This window comes from Dama dama, chromosome 15 (genome assembly GCF_033118175.1).
Source record: "Dama dama isolate Ldn47 chromosome 15, ASM3311817v1, whole genome shotgun sequence".
Taxonomy (NCBI): Eukaryota; Metazoa; Chordata; class Mammalia; order Artiodactyla; family Cervidae; genus Dama; species Dama dama.
The window spans coordinates 68,883,890-68,904,483 of NC_083695.1; the positions used below are offsets into that span (position 1 = coordinate 68,883,890).

At 39.9% G+C, this 20,594-nt stretch overlaps 1 protein-coding gene across 4 annotated transcripts in view; it reads left to right on the forward strand.

Annotated features, from left to right (window-relative positions):
• BTRC (beta-transducin repeat containing E3 ubiquitin protein ligase) overlaps positions 1 to 20,237 on the forward strand; it is a 172,069-nt gene extending 151,832 nt beyond the window's left edge. For all 4 annotated transcript variants that reach the window (XM_061162426.1, XM_061162427.1, XM_061162428.1 and 1 more), the window contains 9 exons: positions 3,219 to 3,315; positions 4,001 to 4,138; positions 4,614 to 4,732; positions 6,409 to 6,658; positions 7,146 to 7,264; positions 8,456 to 8,566; positions 9,974 to 10,052; positions 13,989 to 14,181; positions 16,101 to 20,237. In XM_061162426.1, the coding sequence (XP_061018409.1) occupies positions 3,219 to 3,315; positions 4,001 to 4,138; positions 4,614 to 4,732; positions 6,409 to 6,658; positions 7,146 to 7,264; positions 8,456 to 8,566; positions 9,974 to 10,052; positions 13,989 to 14,150 (1,075 nt within the window). In that variant the 3' untranslated portion in view covers positions 14,151 to 14,181; positions 16,101 to 20,237. The remainder of the gene's footprint in view (positions 1 to 3,218; positions 3,316 to 4,000; positions 4,139 to 4,613; positions 4,733 to 6,408; positions 6,659 to 7,145; positions 7,265 to 8,455; positions 8,567 to 9,973; positions 10,053 to 13,988; positions 14,182 to 16,100) is intronic.
• Positions 20,238 to 20,594: the final 357 nt, after the last annotated feature.

A 20,594-nucleotide genomic window follows, 5' to 3' on the forward strand; every position in this document is an offset into this window, starting at 1 on the left:
TCCCTCTACCCTTTGGGGAGGTGGGGGGAATTAAAAGAAAATCTTCTCCAAATAACTCCTGACCCAAAATTTCAGTTGTAAAGATGCATTCTCATAGCTTATAAAGGTTCCCTGTTAAAATGTACTTTGTTCCCATTTGGACTGTAAATGACAATAAACCTTTATCAGATGTTGGGACTTTACAGTCTCTTTTTGAAGGCAGGGAGAGTAAGAAGTACATGGGCAAATCTTGACAGATACGTATGAAAATGCCAAAGATAAAAGGCTCCAGAATTATGCTTAGGGTTAATTTAACCCTAAAAGAGGGTTTAAACCCTTAAAGAGGGTTAAAGATCTCTTATGTTAGTTTCACAGAAGAAAAAGAGAAGATCATTGAACAGGTGGCTTCTTGGCCTTTTAAAGGGTATCTGAAGGTATAGCTGAGAAATAATTTAGGATCAGCACTAATTATCACTCTTTCTCCTATCTCTTCAACCACAGAAACCCACTCCTGCTTTTTTTATTATCCTTTAGAGTTCTGACTGTATTCCTTTGTCTTTGGCCATATATATCATCTTAGCTTGATATAGATCCCTGAGATTTCAAATATTTGTTCACCCCATGAAGACTGCCTCTATTATCCCCTTGACAGAATGTGGCTGCTTATGTTTACGTGTTGCCTTTCTTCCTGTGTTAGTAGTTCTTCTTCACTTTAAAAAACAATAGTCTGTAATCACTTTTTCATTTTTTTCTTGCAAGTTGTCTTACTAAGCCTCCTTTGTCAATAAAGCCTTTCTGTTATACTGCCTCTCCCCAAATGCTGTCTTTGAAAACTTCTTCCATTTCCTCCAACCAAAAATAAATAAATACAGTTTTCTAAAAAAGCTTTGAGTTTAATTTCCACTCTACAGTTGTATTTTATATCTAGATGAATTTGACAGTCTGCCTCTAGGACATGAGCTCTTATTTTCTCTCTTGAGTAATACTGAAGATGCTCTCTCCACTTAGTAATGGTAACTCTTAAAAGTGTAATAACAGACCACTTGGGATAAGTCCATTTTCTTAATCAGCAGATCACATTTTATGATAACATTCTGAATTTAATATTTAACATTTATCATGTCCTCACACTCTTAAAAGTACTAGGCATTTCACACAGAAGTGGTCCCTGTTGTCAGAGAGCTTCCATCATGAAAGGTTTTAACTTATAAAATATAGATATAGACTGAAAAACCAGTTTTCAACTCTTAGCCACCCTTTTTTGTAGCATCTTTAATTTGAAGAAATTCAGATGTTTTAGCATGGCATGATAAATACAGTGGGATAGAAAATGAGATCAGAAGTTTACATGATTTCTCTTTCCTTAGAATGTAGAGATAGTTTCATTGTATATGAAAAAAATCCTGGGGTCCCTGTATGCAATTGCCAGAGGTTAAAAAGAGGATAAGAATGAGGAATGGTGAGCTTTGAGAGACAGTACAGTAGTTAAGAGTGTGACCTCTGAAGTCAGATTCAAATTGTAGGTCTTTTCACTAGCTGTGTGACCTTGGACAAGTTGCTTAACTTCCCTGACATTTGATTTCTTCACCTGCCAAATGAATATAGTTATTCTTAACCTCATTAAAGGATGTTGACATTGAAACTATTAAATTATAATTATTAACCAGATTTTTTTTTTCTTTGGTGGGGGGTGGCTTGCTATGGTGGCTTATGGGATCTTAGTTCTCTACCCAGGGATTGAACCTGGGCCCCTGGCAGTAGAAGCACTGAGTCCTAACCACTAGACCACCCAGGAGTTCCCTAATAACCAGATTTAGGACCTCTTCATTCAAAATTTGTTTGCCTACAATGTATTTGTAGAATAATTATTGTTTAGAAAACTGTATCTTTAAGCCTGAATTATTTCCAAGTGTGTCTTGTTTGTCCCTTTCTTTGTGTTGGTGTATCATGCTTCTTGCTCCTATTATAATCCCTTTAAAAAGACAATTATTTTAGCTTCTCTGTTGTGGATTTCCCTTTCTGTATCAACACAGAAGTCAGAGCCAGCTACCTTCCTGATAGGAAATTTTCTCAACTAATTTTCAAGGTGTATAATAGGAAGAGGGCAGGGGAGAAGTGCTCCTGGAGACATTGAACAATTAATTATATTGTAATGGAGCTATAGAGGGAGGCGTGGATGACTGGCCCAGAGAAAACATGATTTCTCTGGTGCCAGGATTACACTCAGAGGCATTTCTGCCTGTCTCCACTTTGCAAGGCACAGTGCCAGTGAGAACAGCAGTTAGTACACCCATAGTGGGGTTTACTAGCTTCCACACCGTGTTTGGTGGGTTCTTAACTTCAGGATGAGGAATTAAATTTTTTACCCAGCAGGAAGTGATTGCCATTTACTGATTTTTTTTTTTGTAGCAAAGATCTAGCTTGGGATATGAGTATTCCAGAGACGTGCTGTCATAAGGAAGGAGATGCTAACAAATGTTGCTCACTGGAGTCAAGGAAAGGCAATAAAATCCATGTATGTATGTACATAGCCAGGAACACACCTGTGAAAGTCAATTTTGTGCCTTAGACTTGACAGCACAGTGCTCTCAGGCATTTCTTTTTTTTTTCTGCTTTCATACTTGCTGCTGGACACTCCTGTGATCCCTTTGTTTTCTGTTGAAATTGCTCCTTTTAAATCATACCAGCAGCCTGGGTGCCTGAGTCGCCAATACACCTTTCCCCATATAACTGGAGACTGGTAAAAGTTAACTCTGTGACAGAGGCATTCCTGCTGCCCACGATGCCAGGCTCCACTTCACTGGCACAGCTTTACTCAGTGAGGGAAGTCTATGGGGCATGTGCCTAGTTCAGAGTTTGTAGTTATCACCACTAACAAAATTTTCATAAGTCTAATCAGTCTAAGAGGTCTGATAGTAGATGAATTGTGACTATACAGATTCCATTTGTCTATTCACATAATATTCCTGAAGGCCTGACACTCTGATGTCCTACACTAGAAATCATCATGTTTTACCCAAAAGCAAATCAGTGTTGGCAGAATTCCTTTAGTCCAGAAAGTTGCTCCTTGACATGGGAGCAACTTTGAGGGAGTTGCTCCTGAAATCGACTTTAACTTTGCACTTCTCCAGGTTAGTTATGGAGATTATATGGAATGGTAATTGTGAAATAGGAAGTTCCTTGTAAATGTATGGGGGAGGGAATGTGATTTTTACTGAGAAATATTTGTTGTTTTTTAGGGGACAGTATTTGTTCAAAAACAAACCTCCTGATGGAAATGCACCTCCCAACTCTTTTTATAGAGCACTTTATCCTAAAATTATACAAGACATTGAGGTAAGAATCTATGTATATTTGGGTATTTGCCAAATACTAGAGAATCATCAACATTCTTCAGTAACAGCATTGTTAGAGCAAACCCATTAGGGTTTATTGATGTGGGTTAAAAATCAATTTCTTTACAAGTGAATAGGGAGGTAAAATATAGTAAATAGCCAGGCAAAAAATTTAAAACTTTTGAAAATTGTTTATTGCTAGATAAATAGTTAAGAGAGAGGATATGATAACAGCAGTGGAAATATTTAAAAGTTGCACTTATAAACCATTATTCAAATATCTTCTGAATTGAGTCTCTGTGGAAGTTCACTGGTAGAAATGCCACCTCAAATGTAAGATGAGCACTGAGTAGGTAACCTCATGTGGTTCATAGCTTCCCCTCTGTTGGTGAACAGTCTCTCTCCAGAAGGTTTATTATTTAGTCGAATGAGTTATATACAGGAGAGTTCTAGGAAATAAATCTTTAATTACTTTGCAAATGAAAAAATGTTTTACAACATTAAATAGAAACTTTTTTTTTTTTTTTTTTTTTTTTTTTTAAATAGAAACTTTTTTAAAAAATGCCTTAAGTTCTATATATCCAGTAAAGCACTGAGCATTTGTCACTGGTTGCCATGAAAGTCAGAAAAGAGTTTAGTTCTAGTCCTTTCCTAATTACTACTTCTTTACCATTCCTTCTTCCCAGACAATAGAATCTAATTGGAGATGTGGAAGACATAGCTTACAGAGAATCCACTGCCGAAGTGAAACAAGCAAAGGAGTTTACTGTTTACAATATGATGATCAGAAGATAGTAAGCGGCCTTCGAGACAACACAATCAAGGTGAGGTCTCTTCAGTTATGGGGAGGTAGCTGAAGGGGTAAGAATGACCACAATGTAAAGCAACCCAAAGCATAAACTCTAAGCGATATTTCCAGAAAGTGAAAGTTTTAGATTGTTTCCAGTCTGAAAGCCAAAATCATTTCCTTAAAGGAAAAATGCCTGCTTCTCCCCAGAAACTCATACATATGGATAGTGCTAGTGTTAAATTCTATCCTTGAAGTGCACTGAATGGGCTGTTACTCTTTTGGCCCTCACATAATTATAGGCCAACCCTGTTCCTGAATGAAAAGGATCAAGTCTGCATTATACTGAAGCCACATAGGTAGAAGTGCTTAGCTCTACCTGCAGGAAAGAGTGCATTCCACACTACTTTGGGCTTTGATTCTTTGGGGGAATCAAATACATAATAGAGCCTGCAAGTCTCTGCACCACCCCATTATCATGGTGATCAAAAGGATCTTGTTTGCCATCCTAGATCTGGGATAAAAGCACATTGGAATGCAAGCGGATTCTCACAGGCCACACAGGTTCTGTCCTGTGTCTCCAGTATGACGAGAGGGTGATCATAACTGGGTCGTCGGATTCCACGGTCAGGTAGAAACTTTCAAATGATCTTTTGAACTCTGAAATATCAGATTCACTCTGTTCTGCCTTAGATAGTGATTTTGTTTGTATCTGCATGAACACAATTATGAAACTTCATAACCAAAGAAGAATAAGCAATCAGCTCCCCCCATCACTGTGTCAGTCTAGAACTGGAAGACTTGATTTAGGAATGGTTACGGTAAGTTTACATTTTTGTACATTTAAGAAACTACATATTCTGTTTTAGTTTGGGGGAATCATGTATTATAGAAACTTGGTAAACTTAGCATTTTTTACAAAAACCACCTCACAGGGGAATGACATGAATGGAATGAAGCCTTCCTTTCAGGTGGTTATAACTGTAGTACAGGCATGCATTATCTCCTTTAAAATGTGTACAGGTGAGCAATACTCTCTCTTGCCAGCCCCTCCCCTGCTGTCCCTGCAGTTTTTAATTGCAAGCTTCACTCTAGGAGGGGCCTTCAATTTCCAGAGGCGTTAGTGATTTGATGACACAGCCATTATGCTGCTGGAGTCCAGTGTAGCTTGAGTTCTGGGTACCAGCAGAACTGCTGGAAACCTCTGTTAGGAATTTTGCCTTGAGCTAAAGGATTTAGCAAACATAATGCATCAAAAGTAACTTTAAAAAAAATAGGGAGAAAAAAAGCAGTTAACTGCATTGTTAGATTCTCTGAAGTTAAATTTTTACCATTCCGAATTATCGTCTGTGAATAGAAAAGGCTATTCACGTTTTCTTGTCTTTTGACTTAAAGGCATAGCAAATTCAGTTCTTAGAGTTAGCAGCATTTAACATTTACTGTTGCTTGTGGAGTGCCTCAAGGAAGCTTAAAGATTGTAAAGGCTAACATTATTTATTGGACAAGGGAAAAAATGATTTTCTAAAAGAGAGGGTTAAATTGGAAAAAAATAAAATGTGTTATAAAAAAACAAGTAAAGATACAAAATGAGTGATCAAAGTAAAATACACCTTCACAAAAATTTATCAATCTATTCAAGCGTCCTACACTCTGCTGTGAAGCCCGTATTTATATTGGGGTGGCTGGTCTTGATCCCTACACTCATTCAGAGCACAGAAATGGGTCCTTATGTTTAGAGTCTAGGTAATTTTAGGCCTTGATCTGTGTGGTGAAAACTAAGGCCCAAGGTCATCAAGCTCAAATCCACAGTACTAAGTCAGTCTATTACAGAAGGTTCTTGGCCTGTGTCAGTTCTAGGACCCGAGGGCTATCTGAGGGACCACCAATGCTGCAGTTATTAGCAAAATTCCCACCAGTTTAAAATGTATCAGATTGAATGTCAGAAGGTTTATGATAATCTTGAAGTCTGGGACCAATTCACTGGTGATGGTTGCTGCCCCCTCATTTCAGCACCCTGCAACTAGCCCAGATTTCAAATTGTGTTGTCTTAAGGATTGCATACTGGCAGTATCCCATCCCCTTCCTCTTGCCGCTTTCCCAGTCCAGTCCTCTAACTACCACTTCCCCATGGTCCATCAGTACACTTTACCTCACTCAACTTTAGAACTACAAAAGGAGAGTAAGGTATACCATTAACTGTGAGAAATAGGGTGGGAGGGGTGGGCAGTGAGGTAACCCAGTACTTAAAATAGATTATAGCATGAATTTCACCACAATCTCAGATAATCGTAATATTGTTTGTTCCAGGGTGTGGGATGTAAATACAGGTGAAATGCTGAACACATTGATTCACCATTGTGAAGCAGTTCTGCACTTGCGTTTCAATAATGGCATGATGGTGACCTGCTCCAAAGACCGTTCCATTGCAGTATGGGATATGGCCTCCCCGACTGACATCACCCTCCGCAGGGTGCTTGTCGGACACCGAGCTGCAGTCAATGTTGTAGACTTTGATGATAAGTACATCGTTTCTGCATCTGGGGATAGGACTATAAAGGTAATGAGGCATTTTTCAGTAATTCCCCAACTTAGAATAGGGGAGTTCATATGGATATCTTCTCAAGGACAATTTTATATTTAACCCTCACTGTAGAATACTTAATATTTATTTAAATCAGATACTAGTTTATGTAATGAATGAGATAGGTCATGTGACAATTTGGGTTAGGTTTTTATTCCTGTAAATAATGGTGAGTATGAAAAGGGCAGGGGTAATTTTAGGTTCAAGATTTGTCTGCAAGACAAGACTAACCCCATAAGAGTGCATCAATCTGAGGATTTCTCATATGATAGCAACCAGCTACAAATTAGCCCTATATTACTGTGCATTAAACTTGTCATTTGGGGTTTGATTTGGATTGGTTTAAGATGTGGAATTTCCCCTACTAGTTCAGTCCCATCTTCTGCTTCCATAAAACTGCAGTTGCCATAGATTTTACTAATAAAAGCATCAAATCAACTGCCAAATGCTATTTCTGTTTCAGGTATGGAACACAAGTACTTGTGAGTTTGTACGGACCTTAAATGGACACAAACGTGGAATTGCCTGTTTGCAGTACAGAGACAGGCTGGTTGTGAGTGGCTCATCTGACAACACAATCAGGTGAGCAGCAGGTGCCCTTGCCCAGAAGGGATCACTATTATCCTGCCATTCATTGTTTGTGCACAGACCAAACCAATTTTTTACTGTGTTCTGTTTATAATAACACATTTTTCAGTTTTCCATGGCTTCTTACAGGTTAAAAGTTTGCCCCAAGCAGAGAGACAGCACAGCAAAGCCTTTTGTTGATGTGTTTCCTTCCTGTAATAGTTTTATCACCAGATAGACCTATTTAAAAGGAACTGCTTGAATGAGGAAGTGAGCGAGAGAAATAAAAATGGAGGTTGAAGGCCCTCTCTAAATTTCTCCTGTCTGCAGTTGATAAGTGCTAATAAATAGCTAAAGGGCTTTTCTCTTTGCCGTTGTTTTAAAAAAAAAAGAAAAAAGATTTGTTCCCCTACTAGAAGTTGTACAATTTTGTTTTTTTTTAGCATTACATAATGGGCCAGGGAGCTACCAATCTTTGAAATTATGAACAAATTATCCACAAATGAAGTACTTTTTGGTGTTTTCCCTTCATGAAGGTGAACGACACACAGATGCATAGAATTTGAAAGGTTTATCCACCCTCTCCCCTCCTTCAAAGAAGTACTAAGAAAGAGACCATTGGAAAAACGACAGACAGATATTGTTAGAGCTAAGGAAATTAGCATTCCTAGAAATCATTTGGATTGGTCAGAAGGCATACCCAATTTAAATTAGTATATAAAAGTTTTTGAGAACTTACTTTGCATTTCCATTATATGAGAAAAAGTGTCCTGAACAGTGGGGTGAAAGCTGAGGGTGTCCTCAGTGACAGGCAGACATATTTTGTGAGAGCAGGATGTCACCGTTCCTGCATCTCATTCTTATTTAATTGTGGTTTCCAGAAACATGTTTCTTGGCTTGGTCCTTTCATTCTTAGGCAACTGTGTACATGAATTCATCTTTTATATTCCTTGGTGACCCTGAATATTCAGGTCTATATGAAGCTTGATGCTTTAAAAACATTTATAACATATTTGAACTTAAATCATACATTTTTCTGCTTATATGGCAGAAAGTAAATATACTGAAAGTAATACATTTGTATATGAGTGTTGATTGGTTTTTATATTTTGGATATTTTAAAAGACATACGATGTATGTTGTTATAACACTGCAAGCTTAGAAAAGAATGCATGGAAATTCACTCAACATAGTGTTCTCTTTCAGATTATGGGATATAGAATGTGGTGCATGCTTACGAGTGTTAGAAGGCCATGAGGAATTGGTGCGCTGTATTCGATTTGACAACAAGAGGATAGTCAGTGGAGCCTATGATGGGTGAGTGTGCTGACAGGGTTTTTAAAAGTTCTCTTAATCCCCCCGCCTTAGAATGTTAAACATAGCCTTTTCTTGTCTCCAAAAGATTATAGATATCACAGAAAGAATCTGATATGGTATTCTTGTGTCTAATCCATATATTCACATCTCCTTTGTTCACTCTTTTCCAAATAATCTTCCTAGTCATTTAATTATACTTGTTTGCTCATGATTTTCATTAGTATTTTAGATTTTTGGTCATATATTTATTTTGCTCTATAAAGCAGAGAACTGGATAAACCCCAGTGTATAAGGATATGGATATAAAATAGTGACTTGTTAATAAAACTGAAATGTTGGAGGATAGTATCTTTGGAGGGGGCTTGTAGTATGGGAGGGTCTTGTCTTCACTGCTGGCATTAAATAACGCACTTCACAGTGCGTTAAATAATCTTTGTTCCTTCAGTCTACTTTCCAGTGGTTACAGACTCCATTCATATTGTGGATGGATCCCACATCCAGCAACGCTAAAAGCACACAGTAAATTCTTACAAGAGTGAACTCACTTATGAAATGCTCTCTGTCATTTCTTCTCATCAGGGTGCCTGATGTGGAGGACGGGAAGGCCACAGTTCAAATATTGACAGCTTTTTAAAAATATCAGAAACTAACTTACAACTTTATCTTAGTTTACGAGCTGGCTATACTTGATTCATTAAGACAACTCAAGCAGCAGTAAGTGTTAACAGACCCATCTCCTCTGCTTTGAGTCAGCCATCACTGTCTCAGACCCTTGGGAAGTTATTGGGGGTATGACGACATGTTTCAGCTAAGTCCACGATTGTATTTTTCACTGCCTTTGTTTTGATCTGTACCCTTTTCTTGGGTTTTGTCTGTTACTTACCTTGAGGAGACAGGACATACAATTGATTCATAGAAGGGCTAAACTTTTCTTATTTAAATATTGCTTATATAAACTCTAGAGTCTTACATGGACCCCAGTCCTCTCATATGTGTGACCTGGGCCACTCTCAGAATTGACCAGGAAAAAAATGCCTCAGAATTATAGGTTTCTAGGTCTAAGTGATCTCATCTACCATTAAGAGTTCTAATATATAAGAACCCCTTTTGGTCCCAAGGTATGGTGTGACTTCACTGTTCACTCTCTTCAGTTTGTTTAAAGCTAACCTATTTCTTGTTTTTAGGTTAATCACGTACATTTTCCCCTTTTAAGACTAATAACCTCTACCCAAGAATGAATGCATGAACTGAGTCTCCAAATCAAAAATGTTTTTATATATCCTGTGAGCTGCATTTATCATATAAACTGTCTTCACCATATACATTTATTGCCGTGACTTGCTATTTTTCTTGTGTCCCCTTAATTTTGCTTTTTACTAAGATTTTGGTTGCCTCTTTGATCTTTAGAAAAATTAAAGTGTGGGATCTTGTAGCTGCCTTGGACCCTCGTGCCCCTGCAGGAACTCTTTGTCTACGGACCCTTGTGGTAAGAGCCATATTGTTTAGAGGGGTTTGAGGAGCAGGAAGGGGAAGAAATTAACATTGATGTGCTGTGGAATACAGATCTAGATTTGATAGTTAGAACCTCACAAAGTCTACTACTAAGTGGAAAGGCAACAAGTACTTGACAATAAAATATGTTTGTATAGCTGCCTTTCATCCAAAAGTGCTTTGGAGACTGTCTACGGAGAAGAATGTGGCAGCTGTTCAACAGCTGCGCAGCAACTCTACACAACAGTTCAGTGCAGGAAGTGAATAAGAATTCTGTATCCACTGGAAACAGTAGGGGGGACTTGGGGAGAGAGAACATAATTACTCAGATTGGAACCTATCCAGAATCTGAGGACCTGCACACCTGTGCCTGCAAAAAGTGCCACGGGGAGCCTGCATGAACCCCCTGGTCCGCCCCTGAGTTCGCTTCCTATTTAAGGCATGCTGTCTCCAGCAATTCGAATCCTGTCTCTTTTATTCTGTTATACCCCCTGGCCCAAACATCTTGACATTTTGGGGAAAGACATGACTTAGAAGGAAGAATGTCATCTCAAAAGCACCAAGTTCTTTATCATGGTGTTAGCCAAAGGCCCAGATCAGAAAATGGCCCAAACGTTTGAAAGCTGCTTCTGTGACAGAAAGAGTAGGTGGGGTATCATGGAGGACAGAATCTTCTGCACAACTCAGGAAAAGATGAGAGCAAGGATTTGAAGCCCATCCTGAATCCTGCCTCTCAGCACTTTAGGCAGCCTCTGCTCTGGAGAAGAGAGCGATACTTTTGTCTTCCTTGTTGAATATAAAGCTCATTCTTTCAGCACGAGACCTGTTTTACCTGCATGTTTCACACATGGTTTTTTAAACATGTACGTTCATTTGTTTGATTTTTGAACTATAATTTACATACAGGAAAATTTGTTCCCTTTTTTGGTGTACTTCTGTATATTTTGCATAGAAATTTGTAGCTTTGTAAACCCCACAGTCAAGATATAGAACAATTTCATCACCTTAAAAATGATACCCCTTCATATTAATCCCCTGTCCTCAACCCCTAGCTACTATCCCTGTAGTTTTGCTGTCTTATAAGTGTCATATATACTAAATTAATGTAGCTTTTGAAAAAAATTTTATTTATATTTAATCTTGGCTGTGCTGGGTCTTCATTGCTGCGTGGGCTTTTTCTCTAGTTGCAGCAAGTGGGGGCTGCTCTCCACTTGCAGTGCTCAGGCTTCTCAATGCTGTGGATTCTCTTGTTATGGAGCATGGCCTCTAGGCACATGGGCTTCAGTAGTTGCCGTGCACAGGCTCAGTAGTTGCAGATCCCAGGCCCTAGAGCACAGACTCAGTAGTTGCAGCACACAGGCTTAGTAGCTCCACAGCAGATAGGATCTCTTAGACCAGGGATCAAACCCATGTCTCCTACATTGGCAGGCGGATTCTTTCATGCTGAGCTACCAGGGAAGCCCATATTTATGTAGCTTTTTGCATTTTTCATTTTTTTCACTTCTTTTGAGATTGATTCACATTGTGGCATATGTTAATACTTTGTTCCTTTTTATTGCTGAGTGGTATTCCCTTGTGTAGATGAACCAATTTCTTTCTTCATTTACCAGTTTAAGGACATTTTTGGAATGTTTTCAGTCTTTGTGATACTGAAAACATCCCAGTATAGGCTTTTGTGTGTACATCTTTTTCTTTCATTTCTCTTGGGTAAATACCTAGAAGTATGATTTCTGAATATACATTGAAATTTAAAAGAAACTATCAAGCTATTTCCCAAAGTAGCACTTGGGGAGTTTGCAAATGTAAACCATTTCACATTTCCACTAACAATGTGTGAATGTCCTATTTTTCCACATCCCTGACAGGACTTGGTTTTGTCAGTTTTTAAAAACATTACAGCTACTTGGGTGGGTATGTAGTTTTCATTTGAATTTCTGTGATAGCTAATGGTATAGAACATCTTTTCCTGTGCTTATCTTCTTTTGAAGTGTCTTCAAATCTCATCCTAATTTATTTATTGAGTTGTCTACGTTTTTAAAAATAGATTAATTTTGATATAATTGACATACAATAACATGGACATATTTAAAGTAAGATGCAACTTAATAAATTTTGACATATATACAAAACAGTGAAAGCATCATGCCAACCAAAGAGTGACTGTATCCTCATGCCCACTATTATGTAGTAATCTCTCCTTCCCTTAACAACACTGAATCTTCTTCTAAATAGAGACCACTTATTTAGGCCTTTTTAAATTTCTCAATAATGTGTTATAGCTTTCAATGTAAAGGTTTTCTATGTCTTTTGTCATATTTATCCATAAATATTTCTTATTTGTAATGCTATTATAAATTAAGATTTTTCATTTCTGGATTGTTCATTGCAAGATATCTACATACACTTCTTCTTTTCCAGTCTGCATACTTTTCATTTTTCTTTTTTGTTTTGTTGTACTGACCATCAGTACAGTGCTCAAAACAGTTGGTAAGAATGGATATCCTTATCTTGGGGAAAAGGTATTTGGTCTTTTACCATTTTACATAGATATATATGTTAGCTATAAGTTTTTCATAGACACATTATCAGAGGATTAGGAGATTCATTTCAGTTCCTAGAATAGAGAGCTTTTATTAGGAGTGGATAGGGTTTAGTTAAATGCTCTTATCTGCATCTGTCAAGTTGGTCAGTGTGGTTTTCACCTTTATTCTGTTAATTTTTATGTTTTTGAATACATTGATTTTTGAATAGTAAACTTTGTATCAGTACAGATCCCATAGACATTAAAAGGATTATAATAAAGGAATGCTATGAACAATTCTGTGCCTTCCAAATTGATAACCCAGATGAAATGGACCAATCCCTTGAAAGATACAATATTCCACAACTTAGGAATAAACATTTTGAATAGACCTAACCTTATTAAAGAAATAGAATAATTAATAACCGTCCAAAACAGAAAGCACCAAGCCCATATGGTCACTGATGAGTTCTACCAAATATTTAAGGAAGAAATTATACCAGTGCTCTATCCTTTCCTCCAGAAGATAAAAGCAGTGTGAATATTTCCTACCTAATTATGTGAGGCTGGCATTACCCTAATCCTGAAACCAAACAAAGAAAACAAAACTACAGATATGTCTACCAGTATGTCTTATGAACACAGATGATCATGTATCTAATGAGCTCATTTACATCTTGTAAAGAATGTAAAATAGTGCAGCCTCAATGGAAAACAGTATGTGTATGTGTGCTTAGTCGCTCAGTTGTGTCCGACTCTTTGTGACCCCGTGGACTATATAGCTCACCAGGCTCCTCTGTCCATGGGCTTCTCTAGGCAGGAATACTGGAGTGGGTAGCCATTCCCTTCTCCAGGGGATCTTCCCAACCCAGGGATCAAACCTGGGTCTCTTGCATTGCAGGCAGATTCTTTACCATCTGAGCCACCAGCACCAGGGAAGCCCCATTCGTGTGTGTGTGTACAAATTGGGGATAGTTAATTGATAAATACATACCAGCACAGTACTGCTTATTGCTCTTGGCCTATGATTGTAATAGAATCCTAGAGATACAGAATAGAATCCTGTAATAGAATCCTAGATATCCTAGAGGATAAAGCCTGAGAGGTACTAAGAAATGTTCTCATTGAGGCTAAGTCTAGGAGAGTTAGCAGTGAGAAACTCGTGTACTGTTTGACATGTGTCAGCTCCAGTGAATATTACTTTGACTATATATGAAATCAACTACCCAGTATTTGACTTTTATATCCTGCCTTTAATCCAGATTAAGATTTTCATCTGTATTCCTGAAACAGCTAAATGGTCAAGAAGACTATCTGCTTTAGCCTTTCCATAGACTCCTTTTGACATGTTGCTGAATTTGTGTTCTTTTGATTTTGAATAGTTCAAAAGTTCTGTTTCTGCTTCTTTAGGAGCATTCTGGAAGAGTTTTCCGACTCCAGTTTGATGAATTCCAGATTGTCAGTAGTTCACATGATGACACAATCCTCATCTGGGACTTCCTAAATGATCCAGCTGCCCAAGCTGAACCTCCCCGCTCCCCTTCTCGAACATACACCTATATCTCCAGATAAATACTCATACACTGACCTCAGACTCGCCCAGGTATGAAAAAGAATTGTGTACATAGCACTGAGGGTAAGCAATGGAACACTGGCTGTAAGGTATTGTGAGTTCATGGAGCCTTCTCGTGCCCTTTATAACTCCAAGTCCTATAATAGAGAAGCTGACACCATGAGACAGGGCTGGGCTGCACACTGGATGCTGCCCTTGATTGAGGTAGCCAGCCTCAGTCCTTAGATAATTCTTGAGCTAGATCTCGATGATCCTTGTGTAGTGGAACTAATATTCCTGCCTCAGTCACCTAGTCGGATTGTTAAGGAAATAAAATGAGATTTAAATCAGTTTCAAAACTAAGAGTATTGACCCCAAAGCCTGTGGCTTTGTAATTCCCAGATTAAACTAGTAACTACGATGGAGGCCCTTTAACCCAAGTAGATAATCTGATGTTGGAAAGAAAAAAAATCTCTTGGCAAAATAGCACACAAGGCTGCCTTCTCATAGCTCTTGTCAGTGTCATTTGATTATAAGAAGGAGCTTTTCTCCATCCCTCTTATTTGCATTCCCTGCCCCCTCCAACTGTTTTTTGACCTTGGAAGTAGCTCTGGAGTTGGTGAGAACTTCGTATATTCTCCCACTCAAATCTCCATCCTGTCTCTGGGGCAGAAGAAGATCCTAATATTCATCTTAACCTATATCCCTGGGATACTCAGATCGTACCTGATGGTCCTGAGCAGGTCAGATATAGGTAATCATTGGTTTGGGAAAACTGTACTAGCTACTGGGAAATATTGCCATTATTATGATTTCTCATTTCCTATACTTGCCTCTGTTCTTGTGGCAGAAGCACACACTTAGTACACTCTTCTGCATGTCTTTCTGCCATGGTTCTTCTGAACAGGGTGTTTTAAGCCTTGCTGGGCAAGCGTTAGTACTCACTCCTCTCACAGAGGATGTGCCGTTTCCTCAGCCAAGGCATACACAGACAGGCTTGGTGAGAATCCTAGCCATGTGCCCTTGGGCAAACAACTTCCCCAAGCCTTAGGTTCCTTACAAGTTGTAATACCTACCACACAGAGTTGTTGTGAGAATCAAATGTTATGCATCGAAATCTTAGTGCTTAGCACAGTGCCTAGCACGTAATAGGCCCTCAATAAAAAAAGTAACCATTAATTAGTATCAATATTGAAATTGTCATATAGGTATCCCCTCCTTTTGCCAAAATGTTGTCCTCCTCAGATTTCAATGGCATTTTGGCTCTCTGATTGTTTACATTTCCTTCTTGTCTCACTCCTGAAACTTAAACATCCACTAAGAGTCTGTCTCAGGCTTTTCTTCCTTATCTGAGTTCCTTTCTTTGGCTCCCTTATCTCTCCCCCAAGCTTCAGCTCTCATCTCCAATTTGTATGTGTAGTCCCACCCTCTGCCTTAATCTCCAGGCCACATTTCTAGTCACTACCTACACACCTATCCTTGACGGTACCAGGGGCGCTTCTGGGGCACACATCTAACACCCAGGCTCTCCCCTCATCTACACTACCGGTGCCCTCCAGCCAAGCAGCCAGAGAGCCTCACCCTACTCCCCCACTTTTTTTTAGTGGCATACTGCATTCATGGCCACTAAGGCCAGAACCTCAGAGCTGTCCTCACCTGCTCTACCATTCTAGGAAGCAGGTGAAAGCTCAGTGCTACACCCAACATAGTCATTGTTAATCTCTAGACATCAGAGTCACTGTGCATGAGCACTTAGAGTACTGAGCATGTCAGTGAGCCCTGCTGAGCTCCCAAACAGGCCATGTAGCCTTTGACAGAAACTCCTGTGTGACATGGACAGAGAGCAGGTATTAGGAAGGACCCCTGAGCCTTTCTCCCAATTGACAGCTAGTTTAATATTCTTTTCCTTTTAGAGAAAGTGAGAAATACAGGAAAAGGGACTAATGACTCTGTGCTCTGTTTTCACACAGGACTCATTAAAGTTGCGGTATTTAACATATCTGCCAATACAGGATGAGCAACAACAGTAACAATCAAACTACCACCCACTTTCCCCGGACTAGCCGAGGAGCGGGGCTTTAAGACTCCTATTGGGACACAGTTGGTCTGCAGTCGACCCGGGATGGTCTACTCAGCACAGCTGACTGCTTCCGTGCTGCTATCAGAAGATGTCTTTTATCTTTTGTGAATGATTGGAACTTTTAAACCTTACCTCCCCTCTTTCTTTCCCCTCTGCACCTGTTTTTTCCTTATTTGGTTCCAGACAAAGATGACTTATAAATATATTTAGTGTTTTGCCAGAATCTCTCTTGCTTTGCTCTTAAGCAGAAGAACTAGTTTCCCTGTGTAGCCTACTAGGAGAGAGCCACTTCTAGGGGACGGGCGATGCAGCTTCAAGCCAGACAGCACCTAGTGTCTCCCTGTAAACTGCAGGCGTGTCCAGCACCCAGCAGGACCTGCCCCAACCCCACTCTGCTTAGGAGGAGGCAACTGTCTGTATAGCCTCTGGGGCAAGAAAGAAAGAAAACAAGAATATACGCCCTGGAAGATCTGGGCCTCTTTCGTTCCATCTCTTTCTCTGTTTCTGTCCCTCTTGCCCCCTGCTGTCCCACTCGCCTTCAACATGTTTCTCTGCTCCACCTGAGAAGAAAAAGTATGAAGAAAGTATCCTCAGTTATCATGAGGCAAATGAGGAAATGCAATACTTAGAAGAGTTAAAATGTTTTTCAGTCAAAATTTCAAACCCAGGCTTTGGCCGCAAGTGACCCTTTGTGGCAGCAATGGATTCTCAAACATGGTACTCTCCTCATATTTGCAACTCTTCTCTCTTCCCCTTAGTTACACACCCCACCCCCACCCTCAAAAGGGAGGCGGCAGAAATTTCCTGGGCTCCATCAATGGCCACATCTTTTCTGGACTCAGCAGTCTCCTGGATTCCATGTAGAGTGTGGAAAGGAGTTGCTGATTGCATTTCCTCTCATTAACAGTTAGATGTGTAATAAAAAGCATTGTACTTCATCTTAAATCACTGCTAAGGCTCAGCCTACAGAAAGAACTGAAATGGCCAGAGCCAGTTGCTCGGTACTCTCTGCATAATAGTTTGCATCTCTGATTTCTTCATCAGAGCCTGTGAGTACCCAGAGCACCTGTCTCTTTGCCAAGACCATGATCAGACTAGCTTACCAGGTGGTCAGGACTAAAAGGTGATGTCTTTTTCACTTAGGCCAGTAAATATCGTCCCTCAAAAATCAAGCTAATCATCTCAGCCTTGCACTGCAGAACCTTCCTTCTGCTTTTCCAAACCTGGTATTTATAAAAGGCAAAGCTGCCAGAGAGAGAGAATCAGGGTGAAGTTTGGCATACAGGGTTTATTAATGGTGCAGAAACTGCCTTCTCTTTACTTTTCTTCCTTCTCCTGGCCTTATTTTACTCTCCACTCTCCCCAGCCAATAAAATTTTTGTGGCAGTTGGTGAGCAACATAAACAAATGAACTTCAGCAAGGGCCAAGGCTGACCGGTAGGAGCTTCAGGTGAGGGCATGTATGCCCCCAACCCGGTAGCACAGGGAGTACTATCCCTGTGTGCCCCACTTGTTTCCAGGTCAGGAGTGGGCCTGCACCAGCCATCTCATGGGACACAGACACACCCATCAACAGCCGCAAGGCCCAGGGCAGTCTCAAGGGTCCCTTGGAAGCTGAGTTGACAGGCCCATTGTTTCCATTACTGATCAACACAGTTGAGTAAAAGAAAAGCCTCTTTTAACCAGCTGCTGTAAAATTTCAGTGGGAGCCTGTAGCAGGTGACCTCAAAGCCAGGCCACTTTAGTTCAGCAAGGGAGGCGGGGAGAGAGAAAGCCATCTTCACTGTTCCCTCTGCTTTGCCAGAAGGAATCCTCTTTCCAAAACGTGCCCAGACCGAATGTTTTTTCATAGTGAGAGGCAGACTGTGCGTATGTATTTTCCCTTTCCTGCTTTATGAGTGCTTTTAAGCTTTTAGTAACAGGTTATAGAGAGAAATATTTTCCAGTGTAATGATATGTCATTGCCAGGGAAATATTTTCTGAGTATAATTCCCTTACCAACTACCCACATGCTAGAGAAATGTCTTCTATTTAGCCACTATCAGGGTTCCTTGTCTATTGTCTTGACTATTAATGGATTTTGATTGGTTAAGGATTTTCTATAGATGAGGCAGAGGGCTGACCATCCTGAAAAACACCCAGGTCAGGCACTAAAGAGGCAATGGATTTTGAACTGTTTCAAAATATTGTCCAGTAGCCATAACTTTACCAGCCCTTCTCTTACATGCTGCTATTCAGAAGTGGAACTGTGGAATAGTCATTGGTGCCCGGGGTTTTGCTCGCCCATCTAGGTTCAGTGTAAGGTATGTTCTTTCTAAGACAATTTTGGGAGCTTGTCCAGTACATCATAAATGAGATCAAGAGTGGACCCTGCAGTCTGGAGCCATCAGCTCCATCAAGGATATTCTGCAAGTTGTCCTCTGCTGCTGTTGGAAATGGGAATGAAGTTAAGTGGTCTGAAAAACTTGAGTCAGTCACATTTCTCAGCTCTGGGGGTCATTTACCAGTTCACTGTAGAAGAAATAATCAGGTAAGTAGAAGTTCATTTCCAGAGAAGGTAAATCCCACTTACCATCTCTGCATGATTTCAGTGGGAATTGATTATCACTAATCCCCAGCTGGGCTAGAATAAATGTAAAGTTTGACCTTTTTAAAAAGAAAAGAGAAAAAAGAAACAAAGAAAGTCTTAACACCTCCAAAGAAATGGTAGAAAAGGAAGTGAAGGTGTCTCTGGGCTCTGAAATGAAATGTCCCCATTGTAGATTAGTCTCTTCTCACTAAAATTCCAGTGTGGGCCTGCCAGAAACGTTTCATAAAGATAGAGGAATCGGGGACTTCCCTGGTGGTTCAGTGGCTAAGACTCTGTGCTTCCAATGCAGGGGGCCCGGGTTCAAACCCTGCTGTAACTAAGACCTCATGCAGTCAAATAAATAAATAAATATATATTTAAAAAAAAAAAAAAGATAGAGGAATCGTGTTCAAAAGCAAGCGAGGAGCATGTGCATGCCCCTGCACCCGGTTGCTCTATGGGCACTTGTGAGCTCTCTGTTCACACTGGGGCTTCTTGGACATAACCAGCATGCCTTGCTACATGTGTGTATTTCCACTGCTGAGAACATCCTTTTATTTCCCTCTGTGCAGTTTGAAAGTGGACATGAATTGTGAATGGGAGGCCTTTTACACTTGTCTCTTGGCAAAATTCTTTCCAATGACTCTTTACCAGAAATTTCAGAGACAGACTCTCTGGAATTCTACTGACAAGTAATAAAGTCTGGCCCTCATAACTTGTTTTGGGGAAGGATCCTGGGACCCCTAAATCATTCTGTTTTCTGCTTGAGTAAGAAAAATCCTTTTTATTTTTCTTTTGTAAAACCAAAAGTTGAAGAGAAGAAAATATGCACTCTTTGCCATTTCCTGGTACCCACTGGTCTGAACAGCTGTGGTTACTTAGCACTTGGTTATATGTGGAAATTCAGGGCTTTGGGTGGAGTGGGCGGGGGGATATTAGAATATTAATAACTAGGGCAACATTTTCTTCCCTAGAATTATACACTTTGGTATTGTTGACCTTCTTGGCATCTTATGTGGTAACACCTTCCTGCCTAGAATAGTGCAGGCCAGAGAGGCTAGGCTGCAAACTTGATTCTGGAGGAATCCAAGGTACTTTAGGTGTAAAAGGGGATGTTTAGATGCCCACCACCTGTCTGATTATCAGGTTTGCCATATTACTTTAATCCACATTTGTGATCTCCTCCTCCATTTCTGAGTTCAACAGACTTCCACGATCTGGAGAGCATGAAAAGGTGCCCTTCCTTTTCTTTGCCTTCCTCTCTTCCCTTCTAGAGTAACCCTCACTTCTATCAAGTGTACCCGATCCTGCAGGCTGAGTTCATCTCCTCAGACTTCATCCACACAGCTGATCGCTGACAGACCACAAACCCCTTAAATTATCCACAGACTCAAAATAATCTGTGCCAAAAAGACAGCCATCTCTTAGTAGAATAAAGCTGAGTTTTGCTTCTTGTTATTTTTACCTGTAATTCATTTGTAACTTCAGAATCCTTGAAATTGAGGAGAGAAACCAAAAAAGTGTGATTATGGCTACCTGATTTCAGGTGGAACTTAATGCACTGATATCCAGAAACCTCTTCTGTTGGAAATTGAGTACCTATGATCTAAAGTTTCCTGGAGGTGGATGACCTGCCAACATCTCTCCAGCCCACCCTTAGCTTCCGATTGGTTCTGTGCTTGTGTGGGTGTTCAAAGGTCACTGCGGTAAACAGCATTATAAAGCATCACCTCCCCTCTGTCCCTTTCCCTTTCTTGGACATTGATGGAAAAAAAAACAAAAAAACAAGGTTAGATCTCTGGGTACCAAGGACAC